Source organism: Equus przewalskii, chromosome 1, assembly GCF_037783145.1.
Source record: "Equus przewalskii isolate Varuska chromosome 1, EquPr2, whole genome shotgun sequence".
In the NCBI taxonomy this organism is placed as follows: domain Eukaryota; kingdom Metazoa; phylum Chordata; class Mammalia; order Perissodactyla; family Equidae; genus Equus; species Equus przewalskii.
Window position 1 is genome coordinate 117,050,544 of NC_091831.1, and position 16,223 is coordinate 117,066,766.

General features: G+C 36.9%; 1 protein-coding gene across 3 annotated transcripts in view; it reads right to left on the bottom strand.

Moving 5' to 3' along the window:
- Positions 1–16,223, bottom strand: part of ETFA (electron transfer flavoprotein subunit alpha) — a 99,996-nt gene that overhangs the window by 71,790 nt on the left and 11,983 nt on the right. For all 3 annotated transcript variants that reach the window (XM_070574177.1, XM_070574186.1, XM_070574197.1), the window contains 5 exons: positions 14,046–14,127; positions 13,861–13,943; positions 5,048–5,147; positions 1,125–1,235; positions 365–466 (listed from right to left, as the gene is read on the bottom strand). In XM_070574177.1, the coding sequence (XP_070430278.1) occupies positions 365–466; positions 1,125–1,235; positions 5,048–5,147; positions 13,861–13,943; positions 14,046–14,127 (478 nt within the window). The remainder of the gene's footprint in view (positions 1–364; positions 467–1,124; positions 1,236–5,047; positions 5,148–13,860; positions 13,944–14,045; positions 14,128–16,223) is intronic.

Here is a 16,223-nt window from a genome sequence, read left to right on the forward strand (position 1 = left end):
GTGGGGATCATACAACATGATCCTGAGATTCCCACCAGTCCTTTCTATGATTCAGAAGCCAACCATACTCTTCAAGATAATATGGAAGTCAGTCAACAAGACAAAGATACCAAGATGCAAAGCTATGGGGATGATTTGTACCATGCTCCCCCTAGTGCCACTGAAACAGATTTACAACAAAAAGCCCAAATTGTGTATTAAGGTCATGATTTCATTTTCCTAATTGGTAAAATGCCAATAATACTTGCATACTTCTTACATTTGAAAAAAGATCTGTACGTCTCTGAAATAACTATTAATAAAATCAAAGTATTTTAAGTTTACATCATCTTTTTAAATTAATACATTTTAATATTCCACTTACCACCAGATACTACCACTTTGGCACCAGTCAGCTCTGGTCGATCACTTTTTGTTAATTTCTGATCAAGCCATTCTGATATCCCCACTGGGGAAGTACTTGATGCTGCATACATTGACATACATATCACAAAACAATGACTATGAGTTCAAGTTCTATAATAATAATAATTTTTAGGAGAAACACACAAAGAATTAATTCCATGAAATTTAAGTTAGTTACTGTGAATTTTTTGTCCTCCTAACTTCATTTCCTCTGATTTTTGGAAAGACTTAAAGAGACTAGATTCCAGACTTCACCTCATCAGCTATATGACTTTTGAGAAATTACTTAATTCTCTGAGTCTACCTGTAAAACTGGAATAATTCTCTCTCCATGGGGTTCAAATAAGATACTATATATGTTAAAGTGTAGCACCCTCTATACATTTGCTATTACTACATTCTTCCATTATATCAAATCTCCCAAGTATAATAGGAACAGTGAGAGTAAAAAATATTAACATCAATATAACAGATTAATCTTAATGGACCCTCTCTCCACCACTTCTTTTGTTCCACCAAAGCGACTATCCTAGTACCAAAAATGACGGGAAAAAGATAGTTATGAATATTTCTTATTTTTGTATAAGCTTGGGAGTATCACTGAGATTCAGCTCTCAAATACTCTGCATTACAAATTTAACCAGAGGCCATCTCTAACCCTAATATAATCTGTAAACTAAAAAACAAGAAACACATACAAACTCCAACTGAACACTCACCCTGTTCCAAACTAGCACTACCTCCACTTGTTGCTGCAGCTTCAAAAGATGTTCCTCTGACAGTAAATACCTTCACTTTCTCGTCACACTTCACCGTACATAAAGCATTTCCTGAAATACACAATTTCTTTATTTTGTATTTATTATTTTTTTTATTGTGGTCATAATAGTTTATAACATTGTGAAATTTCAGTTGTACATTACTATTTTTCAGACACCATATAAATGTGCCCCTTGACTCTTCTGCCCAGCCCCGGGTCCTCTCCCCCGGGTAACCACTGAACGGTTCTCTTTGTCCATAAGTTTGTTTATCTTCCACAAATGAGTGAAATCATATGGTGTTTGTCTTTCTCTGTCTGGCTTATATCACTTGACATAATACCCTCACAGTCCATCAATATGGCTGCAAATGGGACAGTTTGTATTTTTTTATGGATGAGTAGTATTCCATTGTATACATATACCACATCTTCTTTATCAAATCATCAGTCGATGGGCACTTAGGTTGCTTCCATGTCTTGGCTATTGTGAATAATGATGCAATGAACATAGGGGTGCATAAGTCTCTTTGTATTATTGACTTCAAGTTCTTCAGATAAACACCCAGTAGTAGGATAGCCGGGTCATATGGTATTTCTATTTTTAATTTTCTGAGAAACCTCCACACTGTTTTCCACAGTGGCTGCACCAGTTTGCATTCCCACCAGCAGCGTATCAGGGTTCCCTTTTCTCCACAACCTCTCCAACATTTATTTTTTGTCTTGGTGATTATAGCAACTCTAATGCCCATAAGCTGATATCTAAGTGTAGTTTTGATTTGCATTTCCCTGATGATTAGTGATGTGGAGCATCTTTTCATGTGCCTATTGGCCATCTGTAGATCATGTAGAAAATGTCTGTTCATATCCTCTACCCACTTTTTGATTGGGTTGTTTCTTTTTTTGTACTTCAGTTGTGTGAGCTCTTTATATATTATGGAGATTAACTCCTTATCAGATACATGCTTTGCAAATATTTTCCCCCAGTTGCTGGGTTGTTTTTTCATTTTGATCCTGGTTTCCTTTGCCTTGCAGAAGCTCTTTAGTCTAATGAAGTCCCATTTGTTTATTTTTTCTTTTGTTTCCCTTGTCCAAGAAGACATGGTATTTGAAAAGATCCTTTTAAGAAAATACACAATTTATTTTTAAAAAAGAGGAAAGGCAACAAAACAAGTATTTCTTTGAGATTCAGGATTTACTTCACAAAGACAAGGAAGAAGTAACTGTGGACCAGTTGTACCACCTCTACAGACTATAGGAAAAGTACCCATAACATGAAGAAACATATCAGTGGATATCTGTATAACCTCGAATGTCTTTAAAAATAGGACAAGTGCTGACCAGCCTGAAAGCAAGAAACTGGAATAGGCAGCCACACTAATAAGGTACACTATTCCAAAAAAGGAATATAAATAAAAGCTTCTTTCTCCAAAAACAACACCATCGGTAACTAAACAATATGAGCTGCAACAACTTAATAAGAATGAAGCTACTATGCATGCTAAGGGAGGAAAGTAAGTGAAAACATGACAGGGCACAAAGAATAAGAATTATGATATTCCAAGACTCAAAAAGGATTTGAGACATTTCTTATGGATTAGCAATCACATTAAGAGTGACCTAAACTATGATCAACTATTTCTCCTCAAACACTACTAAAGATGAAAGACTTGAGAATTGACCATTTATACTGAAGGACACAACTTCAATCAGGAAGAACAAAGAGTTCACTACCTCCTCCAGCCTCTCTAGGGACCAGTGTGCTTAGCAAAACAGCAATCAACTAAAGAGACACTGAAATAAATTTCTTAATGTAGATGGAAATGGAGTGGAAGCAGCAAAGAAGACTGAGAATACTGTTTTAAAAAAAAAGTTTGATTACACGGAGAAAAAAGAACAAAGTTGGAGGCATCACAATGCCTCACTTCAAAATATACTACAAAGCTATGGTAATCAATACAGCAAGGTACTGGTACAAAAACAGGCACACAGATCAATGGAACAGAACTGAAAGCCCAGAAGTAAAACCACACATCTGTGGACAGCTAATCTTTGACGAAGGAGCTAAGAACATACAATGGAGAAAGGAAAGTCTCTTCAGTAAATGGTGCTGGGAAAACTGGACAGCCACATGCAAAAGAATGAAGGTAGACCACTATCTCACACCATACACAAAAATAAACTCAAAATGGATCAAAGACTTGAAGATACGACCTGAAACTATAAAACTCCTGGAAGATAATATTAGCAGTACACTCTTTGACATCGAACTAAAAAGGATCTTTTCAAATACTATGTCCTCTCAGACAAGGGAAACAGAAGAAAAAATAAACAAGTGGGAATTAATCAGACTAAAGAGCTTCTGCAATGCAAAAGAAACTAGGATCAAAACAAAGCAACAACCCACCAACTGGGAGAAAACATTGCAAATAATATATACAACAAGGAGTTAATAACCACAATATATAAAGAACTCATAAAACAACAACAAAAACACAACCTGATCAAAAAATGGGCAGACGATATGAACCGACATTTCTCCAAAGAAGACATATAGATGGCCAACAGGCACATGAAAAGATGTTCAACATTACTAATCATCAGGGAAATACAAATCAAAACTACAATGAGATATCACCTTACACCTGTTAGAATGTCTATAATTACCGAGACAAAAAACAACAAATGCTGGAGAGGATGTGGAGGAGAAAAAGGAACCCTCATCCACTGCTGGTGGAAATGCAAACATAGTGCCGCCACTACGGAAAACAGTATGGAGATTTCTCAAAAAATTAAAAATGAAATACCATACAATCCAGCTACCCAACTACTGGGTATTTATCCAAAAAACTTGAAATCAACAATTCAAAGAGACTTATGCATCCCTATGTTCACTGCAGCATTATTCACAATAGCCAAGATGTGGAACCAACCCAAGTGCCCATCAACCAATGAGTGGATAAAGAAGACATGGTGTATATATATAATGGAATACTACTCAGCCATAAAAAAGAAAAAGTCATCCCATTTGCAACAACAGGGGTAGACTTTGAGGGTATTATGTTAAACAAAATAAGCCAGACAGAGAAAGACAAACACCACATGATTTCACTCATATGTGGAAGATAAACAAACACATGGACAAAGAGAACAGATCAGTGGTTACCAGAGGGCAAGGGGGTTGGCGGATGAGTATATGGTGACTGACAAATAATAATGTACAACTAAAATTTCACAATGTTATAAACTATTATGACTTCAATAAAATTTGAAAAATTTTAAAAATTAAAATAAAAATAGAAAGTCTGCTTTTCCAGGTGCCACTTACAAAATATATTGAATAGTGAATCTAATTTTTATTGATCACTGGAAAAATCTCATTCTGTAAACTGAATGACAAGAAGGAAAGAACTGTGCTTTGAATCTATCAGAGAGAATGTCATGGCATGGTCTAGTAGCAACTCTAAGATTTTTCTCAGAAACCTTTAAGATAGACCATTTACAGCAAGTGTATGACTTGTTTCAAAATCCTATCTTCAAGGGGCTGGCCTGGTGGCGTGGTGATTAAGTTCGCACATTCTGCTTCGGCGGCCTGGGGCTCACCAGTTCAGATCCCAGGTGTGGACCTATGCACTGCTTGTCAAGCCATGCTGTGGCAGGCGTCCATATACAAAGTAGAGGAAGATGGGCACAGATGTTATCTCAGGGCCAGTCTTCCTCAACAAAAAGAGGAGGATTAGCAGCAGATGTTAGCTCAGGGCTAATCTTCCTCAAACAAAAAAAGAAATAAAGACAGACAGAAAATCCTATCTTCAAGATTAATTTCTGCTTTTAAAATTTATAAAAATTTAACATGTTTATTAATTATTTTCCTTGTGTACTCACCTGCATAAATAGTTCTTACAAATGTGTCGGGTGACTTGATCACAGTGATGTCAGAAATTGGGGCTACATCAAGTTTGGCTGCTATTCTGGGCAAAAGGTTCTAAAAGTAAAATAAACAGTGAGTTACACACATACGTGCTAATGCATGGCTATAAACTATCAGCAATAACATTCTCTAAATGCATATTCTGTAGAAATTTTAATTCAAATATACTTTACATGCATCTTTAGACATACTGCAACTTTAAGTACAACTTTTTGGACAGCCTTTAAGACTAAGTAAGAGCCAACCATTACTTTAACTACATTAAGAGTTTTATGAGTTTTATAGTAATAAACCACCTTCATTCAGTATGTTGAATTATGAGATATGATATTTGCTTTAACAAACATCACTTCAGAGTGTGACAGTTACAGATTACTGAATTTAGATAAGAAGAGATAAAAAAATACTCAGAAGAGCAGTAAAATTCTCAAATACTGAAAAAGAATATACTTGTACATATTTACTTAAAGTGTATGAAAGAAAAATTTCAAAGACATTTTCACCTTTTAAAAAATCGATAGCATAAAAAAAGATCAAAGCTAACCTAAATGTCCATCAACAGGGGATAGGTTTATAAATTATAGTTTATCCATATAATGGAATCCTATATAATCATAAAAAACAATGAAAAAGGAGCTGGCCCGGTGGCATAGTTTGGTTAAGTTTGCATGCTACACTTCAGTGGCCCAGGGTTCACAGGTTTGCATCCCTGGCACGGACCTAGCACTGCTCATCAGGCCATGCTATGGCAGCATCCCACATAAGGTAGAGGAAGACTGGCACAGATGTTAGCTCAGTGACAATCTTCCTCAAGCAAAAAAAGGAATATTGGCAACAGATGTTAGCTCAGGGCCAACCTTTCTCACCAAAAAAAAAAAATACATATGACAAAGGTGAAGCACAGCATGTATAGTATGTATAAAAAGAGCAACAAAAATTAATGTATACACTTCTCCTCATATATGCATGTAACATCTCTGGAATAGATACATGTGATAACTTTGCTCTCTCTAGCAGGGATCTCACAATATTTCCAGGTTTCAGTTACCTCACCTCACGATGAAAAGAAGAGAATCCCTATACCTCTAGACTAAAATTCTATGACTCCAGAGCTCTTAAACAGAGAGTGTCAGTTAGTGAAGACTGAATTTCCATACTTTCTAGACTCAAAGGTCTCTCAGATGATGACATTATCTAAGTGGAATAAAAAAAGTGAAGTGTTGCTTTTATCATACAAATAGACGGCATCTCTTGAACTTGATAAATGATACCACTTCTGGCAGGTAAACTTTCACTATAACAGTATCCACGTTCCTCCCCTCATTCTATCCCCAAACCCTCTCTGTTCTCTAAGAATTCTCCCAGGATTATCCTCTAATTAGTCCTTTATTCTGCATCCTCTTACATGAATGTACAATATCTAATTGGCCCTAGCATGTATTTTGTTTAGAAATAATTTTTAATATACATACTATATGACCTTCAACTAAATTTATAAGCACCCTGAGGGCAGAGATTTTGTGTCTTCTATTTATCTTATGTCCTTACCCCTTATCTAACAAGTGGTCTATATAAATTGATGCTAACAAGTGTTGACAGCCTAAATCAATTTCCTCCTGTCATATCTCCAACAGGAAAGATTTTCTAATTTTCAGTTTGCTACCTACATATATATAGAAATGCTCTTTCAACCATGATAGAAAAGCTACTTAAAAGTTCCATAGTTTAGAAAAAATTAAGATCTCGTAGAAAATAAAGGGTTTGGTCTGGGTGATGTCAGCATCATGGTGGAGTGAGCTATTCCCTTTGCCTCTCCCCTCTAAGTTACAACAAAACAGACATTCATTAACCAACAGAAGATTCCCTACACAGCACAACAGGACGCCTGAGAGATCCACACAGCCGTACATCTGAAAGTGAGTGGACTGGATCCCCAGAAAGCAGTGGAATCAGGTGAGCACACCCCTCCCTCTTCCCAGCAGCAGTAAGCAAGGTCACAGAGCCTCACACAGCAGCCCGGCAACACTGTAAGAGGAGGTGGGAACAGCTGAGTCTGGGGGCATGAACACTTTTGGAGTGGTAGCCACACCTGCAGGAGCACCCACTGTGCCATGGTGGCCCTGCCCATGGGAATGCTCCCCCCAGCAGCAGCAGCTCAGCCCTTGTGAAGGTGCCCCACCCACCAAACACAGCAGCTCAGCTAAACCACCCATGGGCGCAGTGCAGGTCCATGCTTGTGCAACCCAACCACTGAGCACAGAGGCCCTACCAACACTAGAGTGACCCACCAAGAGCCCACCCAAGCACAGAGCAGCCCTAACCACACAACTTCCAGCAGATGGGGCAGCATCAGAAACAAAGCTCCTGTTCCACCCCAGCAGTGCAGGTGGAATCTGCGACCTGATGCTACCACAAATGCAGAGGCAAAGGATCAATTCATCAAACACCATGATGGGGGCCAGCCCCATAGCCAAGTGGTTAAGTTTGCGCGCTTTGCTTCAGCAGCCCAGGGTTTCACTGGTTTGGTTCCTGGGTGCGGATCTAGCACCATTCATCAAGCCAGGCTGACGCAGCATCCCACATAGTAGAACTAGAAGGACCTACAACTAGAATATACAACTATGTACTAGGGGGCTTTGGGGAGAAGAAGAAGGAAAAAAAACCAAAACACCATGAAGAACTACAGTAACACTTCAGGGCAGAAGGAAAATGACAAGTCTCTAGAAACCAATCCTGAAGTCACAGAAATTTACAATCTCAATGACAGAGAATTTAAAATAGTTGTCATAAAGAAACTCAATGAGTTACAAGAAAACTCAGACAATTCAATGATCTCAGGAATAAAATTAACGAGCAGAAGAAATATTTCACCAAAGTGACTGAAGCCCTTAAAAAAAACTATACAGAAACTCTGGATATGAAGAACACAATTAGTGAGATAAAAAATAAACTAGAAGCCATAAAAAATACAGCTGACATTATGGAGGACAGAATTAGTGAATGACAGGATAGAAATGCTTCAGGTAGAGGAGAAAGAACTAAGATTTTTAAAAAGTGAAAAAATTCTTCAAGAAATATCTGACTCAATTGCTTAGGAGAAGCAACATAAGGATTGTAGATACTCCAGAGGGAGAAGTGGGGGAGAAAGGAGTAGACAGCTTGTTCAAAAAAATAACAGGTGAGAGCTTTCCAAAACTGGGGAAGGAACTGGACTTACAAATACATGAAACCAATAGAACTCCTAATTACATCGATGCAAAAAAGACCTTCTCCAAGGCATATAATATTAAAACTGGCAAAAGTCAATGATGAAGAAAAAATATTAAGGGCAAGACAGAAGAAAATAACCTACAAAGGAACTGCTATCAGGCTTTCAGCAGATTTCTCAGCAAAAATATTACAGGCTAGGAGAGAATGGAATGATATATTTAAATACTGAAAGACAAAAACTTTCAGCCAAGAATATTCTATCCAGTGGAACTATCCTTCAGGTATCATGGAGAAATAAAAGTTTTCCCAGATAAACTAAAGCTGAGGGAGTTCCTTGACACTAGATCCCCCTTACAAGAAATGATGAAGTAAGCCCTCTTACCTGAAACAAAAAGGCAAAGGTTTACAAAGCTCTGAGCAAGGAGATACATAGGTAGACAAAAATCAGAAAATTGCAGCTCTCTATCTAACAGGTTAGCAAACAATTATAAATAAATGATGAAAGGAAAAAAGCATCAAAAATAACCATAAACAGTTCAATTTCACAACACAAAAAATAATAATTTGTGACAACATTAACTCAGAAATGGAAGAGGAAAGGGATGGAACCTGCTTAGGCTACAGAACATAGGAGGCTATCAGAAAATGGACTATTTCACCCATGACATTTTTTATACAAACCTCATGTTAACCACTAAACAAAAAATCAGAACACAGACACAAATCATAAATAAAGAGAAAACCATCACAGAAAACCACCAAACTGAAATGGCAGTCAGAAATATGAGGGAAGAGAAACAAGGGGAACACAGAACAACCGGAAAACAAGAGATAAAATGGCAGTATTAAGCCCTCGTAAATCAGTAATCACTCTAAATGTAAACGGATTGAATTCTCCAACCAAATTACACAGAGTGGCTGGGTGGATTAAAAAACAAGATCCAACAATATGCTGCCTCCAGGAAACACATCTAAGCTCTAAATACAGACAAAAGCTCAGAGTGAAGGGATGATACTCCAGGGCAAATGACAAGCAAAAGAAAGCAGGTGTTGTCATGCTTATATTTATCAGACAAAGCAGACTTTGACATAAAAAAAGACAATGAGAGGGGCCAGCCCAGTGGTGCAGCAGTTAAGTTCACATGTTCTGCTTCAGCAGCCCAGGGTTTGCCAGTTCAGGTTCTTAGTGCGGACCTACGCACTGCTTGTCGAGCCATGCTATGGCAGGCATCCCACATATAAAGTAGAGGAAGATGGGCACAGATGTTAGTTCAGGGCTAATCTTCCTCAAAAAAAAAAAAGAGAGAGACAAAGAGGAGCAGTATATAATGATAAAAGGGACATTCCACCAAGAGAACATAACACTTACAAATATATATGCACCTAACACAGGAGCACCAAAGAATATAAAGCAACTATTAATAGACCTAAAGGGAGAAATTGACAGCAATACAACAATAGTAGGAGACCTCAACATCCCACTTACACCAATGCATAGATCATCCAGACAGAAAGTCAACAAGGAAACAGTGGCCTTAAATGAAACAGTAGACCAGATGGACTTAACAGATATATATAAAACAGTCTATCCAAAAACAGAAGAATGCATATTCTGCTCAAGTGCACAAGGAACATTCTCAAAGATGGACCATACGTTGGGAAACAAGGCAAGCCTCAATAAATTTAAGAAGATTCAAATCATATCAAGCATCTTTTCTGACCACAAGTTATGAAACTAGAAATCAACTAAAAGAAAAAAGCTGGGAAAGTCACAAATATGTGGAGACTACACAACATGAAACTAACTGAACAACTATTGGGTCAATGAAGAAATCAAAGAACACCTGGAGACAAATGAAAATACAACATACCAACTCTTATGAGATGCAGCAGAAGTGGTGCTAAGAAGGAAATTTATCGCGATATAGGCCCACCTTAACAAACAAGGAAAATTTCAAATAAGTAATCTTAAACTATATCTAACAGAACTAGAAAAAGAAGAGTAAATGAAGCCCAAAGTCAGCAGGAGGAGGAAACTAATAAAAATTAGAGCAGAAATAAATGAAATAGGGACTAAAAAAAACAATAGAAAAAATCAAGGAAATTAAAAGTTGGTTCTTTAAGAAGATAAACAAAATTGACAAACCCTTACCGAGACCTACTAAGTAAAAAGAGAGAAGGCCCAAATAAAACTAGAAATGAAAGAGGAGAAATTACAATGAATACCACAGAAATACACAGGATTATAAGAGAATACTATGAAAAGCTATATGCCAACAAATTGGATAACCTAGAAGAATTGGATAAATTTTTAGACTCATACAATGTCCCAAAACTGAATCAAGAAGAAACAGAGAATCTGAATAGACCAATCACAAGTAATCAAACAATAATCGAAACTCTCCCAAAAAATAAAGGTTCAGGACCAGATGGCTTCTCTGGGGAATTCTTGAAAGTAAATTTACCACGGTACTTAAAGGCATGTTTTTCCAGGTCTGATCTTCCATCTAAATGTCCTGAGAGGGTGGATGGTAAAAGATCTATCTCTATGTTATCCAACAGGCTTGACCACCTGGTTTCAGGGAAGGAGAGGCAATAACTGCCAGAGTGTTCTTTTCAGAGGCTGCAGCACCAGCTACTATTATGTGACCCTTGTCCTCAAAACTCCAATATGTCACAACATAGTAATTAAGTCCAGAGTATTAAAATCCAGCTAATTAGATACAACAAACACCCTTCCTTGGTTTAACAATCTTTTAGGTGAACTGCCATCACAGGAACTCAAGATGCATGAAATTGTGTAAATCACACAAAACAGGATCAAAACTCTCAGAGAGGAAATTTTTTATTTCAGTGCTCATCTCTAACATGCCAAAATACAGTAGTTGGATGCCAAGCCTCTGAGTTAATCATCTCCAGGGAAAAGAAAACCTATTGTAGAGGAAACCCACTCCATTTTTTAACTTCTCTAGTTGATAGATCTTAAAACATCGCTTGTTCAAACTGCACCATTTCATGTAAGAAAAACAGACTACAGGAAGGTAAATGATAGCCCAAGGTCATATATGTCTGTGGAACCATCTTACTTGTCAATTACTGAACCTCATATAAAAACTGAAAAAGTTATGATAGTCTGCAATGTGACAACCTAAAAAAAAGAACAATTGTTCATTAAACTCAGTATTTACATTGTACACTGAAAATTCTGTTATTGCCTAGGAATTCTACTAACTTTCAAAGAAAAATTTTAATGAGTTCAAATTGATACTTCTAGAAGTTAAAAACAAACTAGAATGATTTACGTGTTTAGGGACTGTGCAAGGTCCCTACACAGTTTGCGGTGATTCATGTCTAGAAGCAATACTGTACCACAGATAAATATTCACAAACACACATTTTGCAAGAAAAGGGATCAGGGGATGGCCCTGTGGCCAAGTGGTTAAGTCTGCACACTCCATGTCAGCAGCCCAGGGTTCACCAGTTCGGATCCTGAGCATGTGCCTACACACCACTCATTAAGCCATGCTGTGGCGGCATCCCACATAAAAGAACAAGAATGACTTACAACTAGGATATGCAAGTATGTGCTGGAGCTTTGCGGAGGGAAAAAAAGAGGAAGATTGACACCAGATGTTAGCTCGGTGCCAATCTTCCTCACCAAAAAGTATACTTTAAAAAAAAAAAAAAGAGAGATCAATGTATTGGGAACTCACTGTTAATGTCACTCAACATGGTTATTTGATGAAACAGCTTATATCTTACTCCCCAAACTCATATTTAAAAGTCAATCATAACAGAACTGCAAATGTAAAGGGGAAAAAAGTCAAATTAAGACAATTCAAAGAAGAAATAAAAATAACCAATAATTATATGAAAAGATATTTGATCTCAATATCAATTACAGAAATACAAAACTTAAAAAGATATAGTCTTCACCCATCAGATAAGGGGAAAAAATGTTAAAATGTAGAATACAAAGTATTGGCAAGCTATTCTCATATGCACTGATGGAGTATAAACTGAGGCATCCCTCTTTTTTTTTCTTTGGCCAAGGAAGAGTCACCCTGAACTGACATCTGTTGCCAATTTTCCTCTCTTTTTGCTTGAGGAAGATTAGCCCTGAGCTAACATCTTTGCCAGTCTTCCTCTATTTTGTATGTGGGTCACTGCCACAGCATGGCTGACGAGTGGTATAGATTCCCACTCAGGCCCTGAAGCTGTGAACCCAGGCCACCAAAGCAGAACACACTGAACTCAACCATTAAACCCAGGGGATTGCCCCTGAGGCATTCTTTTAAGAGTAGCTTAGCAATATATATCAAAATTTTAAAACACATAATCTTTACCCAGCTATTTCACTTCCTGGACGCCATTTTAAATAAATACCAGCATATGTATACAAAGAGGTACATACAGGGACATTTCCTTGCAGCAAAGTTCATAAATACAAAAAAATTAGAAACAACCTAACTGTCCATCCTTGGCTAAATACAGATTATTATGCAGTTATAAGAAAAAGGAGACAGACATGTTATGAGCAAATACTTTCCAGACATACTCTTAAGTAAAAACCACTAGTTGCTAAACAATTCATAAAATATCATCCCATTTTAGAGTTAAAAGAAAAAAAATTGTGTGTGTATTACAATCTGAAAATCAACACAGAAAGAGGCCTAAAAGAATGTAAAATTGTTAACATCTGTACTTCTGAAGATGGAAGAGAGAGTTGGGAATAAGAAAGGAGACTCTGATACCTTGCTGTGCAAACTGCTGTACTGTATGCATCCTTTATAAGAAGAATGTATTTTTGTACAACTTGATTTATAATCTTTAAAAGCAAAAATAAAAACTAAAAACTGTAGCTTATTAAGAATGGGATACAAGAAAAGGGAGCTAAGACGATACCCATGGCCACAGAGAGAGCAAGACCCAGTGACAAATTCGTTCTCTTGGGCTCCCCCTACCTCCCTCTCCTCCCTTTTTAAAAAACTTCATGCAGACCACTACCCATCTGATAGCACATTCTTTCTTCAGACATATCACAATGCACAGGATCAGATTACAGCTTGCTTTACCCTAACAATGTTTTCAACCACCACACAGCCCTGCCCAAACCCCTCAAGTAGACAGGATTTGGCCTTGATAAATATCCATCAGCCACACAAACAAACTACCACTTAAGATGGGTTTCTAATACAAATGACATTCACACACAGAGACAGTCCAACATTGTTTTTAAAGAAAAATAATTTTTTAAATAGCCTAAATAGAGTTTTCTCCAACAAAATTTGAAAATTGGAAAGAGGCATTCTGATAAATTACGACAAAATTTTTAAAGAACAGAGTTGTCTCTGTGACAAAATTTCAAAACATGGGGATAGCATTTTAAACAAAAATTACAATAAAATCTCGAAAGAATAAATTTTAGCAAAATTACAACATTCATTCAGAAAGCCATGATTAGCTATCTAAACAAAGACTGTTGTACATTGTCAGCACAATGAAATCGACCCCTTCTGAGTAGTGACATCAGATGCCATATTCTCAATCTTCTTACCTTTCCAAAAGCAGATGCTCCAGCACAGATGTGTGTGTAACTGAACTGCTTCTGAGTTGCCAAAATCAATGGTGTCAGTTCCTCTGGGAATTAAACACATTTGATAAACACATTTCATAATATTTTCATATTCATATATTCAAGCGTAATTTAGACACTACATTTTTTCCACTGGAAAACCTTACCTGGAAGGAGGCCTTTGTATGCATCATGTTGAGCCACCAGAACTTTTGCTACACCAGCTACTTTGCAGAGATCTTGTGCCACCTACGATTAAGAGACTTTTTAATTATCCACCTAACAGAAAGACACAAATAAAGCCACCCACTATAAATATCAACAGAGCATAAAACCTTAAAGGCCACTTGCAAAAATCATTCTTATTAGAAAAGGGGCTACTTAGGAATAAAAAAAAAATTCTTTAACAAAGAAAATATAATGCCAATTGATCTTGCTACCAATTGACCTTAAACAAAAATTCCTGCCCCAAAAAAGAAAAGTACTAATCAATAAACTAAAATCAACACAGCTCTTTATTCAAATTTAACTATAAACTGAGCTCTTTACCTTTTGTTCAATGCAAGTGTAAGCCATCATTTTAGAAATGGTGAAAATAAGGCAATGACTAGGTTCTCTCTCTCTCCCTCTCTCTCTTTCTCTCTCTCTCTCTCACACACACACACACAAACTAATAACACAGCCAATACATTCCAGACTTAGGGTTTCCTGGAGGTAAAGAATAAGACCTAACCACACTGGCATACAGGCCACTGCACTTTATTTGGCAATAATTTCTGCTAATATCAAAACTAGTGAATCTGGGCCATAGAGAAAATCTTATATAATAGTCCATTGTCAGTCACTGAGTTCCTGTCCATCTACATATATTTATTTATGATGAAGCAAAATATTTTCTACTTTAACTCCTCATTTTTCCTGTTTGGCATCAGGATGGCGTTCTGGGAAAGCTTTCTGACCACTGAGATTTCCTTTATACAAAAGGCAATTAGAATTCCCCCTTTAAAGTCTCTTTAACTACAGCATGACTGGTTTCTGCTTTAGCAGAGACATGAAAATCATATTATGGTCTTCTGTCTTCTTGTTTACCTTCACGCTGATTCACTGATGAGTAGTCATAAAAGGCTGTGCCTTCTGCCCCCCTCAATGGACTGTAAGGTTGCAACAATATTCACTGAAGAAAGGATGCAGCACAAAAAAACCCGTGTTGAATCAAGTATTCACTGGCAGACTATCTTGTACTATAAAAACTATCTTTTTTTACCAGCAAAAACTTTAGGCACTACACAGAAGAATCACTTGCTGTTTACAATAAACAGCTAAAGAAAACAGAATAAAACTGAAATCTGCCTAGGCTATTAACAGAATCTCTTTATACAGGTACTGATTATTTTTCTTTAAGATTAGAATATGACATGATAATGAGATTATAATTGAAGAGAAGATGACTTGTTTTGATTTTTCTCAAAATAGTGTAAATAAAATAGCACTTCAAATATTTTTAAAGCAATATTAAAATAGTTATTTAAACTCACAGCAAAATAAGTGCTCAAACCCAGAACTTACATATCTGAAAGCAGGGCAATCAAAAAAGATAGCTTAGCCATGTCATCATCCATTGTGGCTAATATCAACTATATAAGATTCAATAATTGTTAGCAGGATTTAGGTAAAGAAATTCACACAACTGAACCCCAAACCTGTTAGAATACCTTCTCTTAAGATACCAATTTCATGTAAGATATCAGAGAGAAGTGACACTAGCATTCTGAACCTGCATATTTTATCACATGCTCTGCATCAATGACATTTAATAAAAAATACGTAAACTCCTCTACAAAGAAACATGTTCTCTCCACACTTCCTCCTCTGAGGTCCAAGCCCCCAACTACACACACTCAGCAGCTCCCGTGTGGTCTGAGAGGGAACTGGTGACTGAAGCTGGGTAAGCTTAATTGGAGTACAATTTCAACTACACTGCAGCCCAGTGGTACAATACTCTGCAAACCATATTATAGCACCTTTCCAGGGGGTTAGTTTACAAGGCTATCATTGTCTTATCTCAACAACAACAACAAAAAAAACAAAGAACATCTTTTAGTTCCAGCTATAGTTTGGAAAGTATAATACCTACATTTGAATTCTCATACCAATTAAAAATTAACACCCATGACACTTTGTCCAGATTTACCACTTTCAGGAATTACAAGCGATTAGCAAGTATATTCATCAATACAAAAAAAGGATTGGCCCTCAAAGGGGACTCAAACATTATCATTCTACTTGGTACCTGATGGCACATAATGGTGCCAGTGAAACTAAATCAAGTATGCTCATTTCAAAAG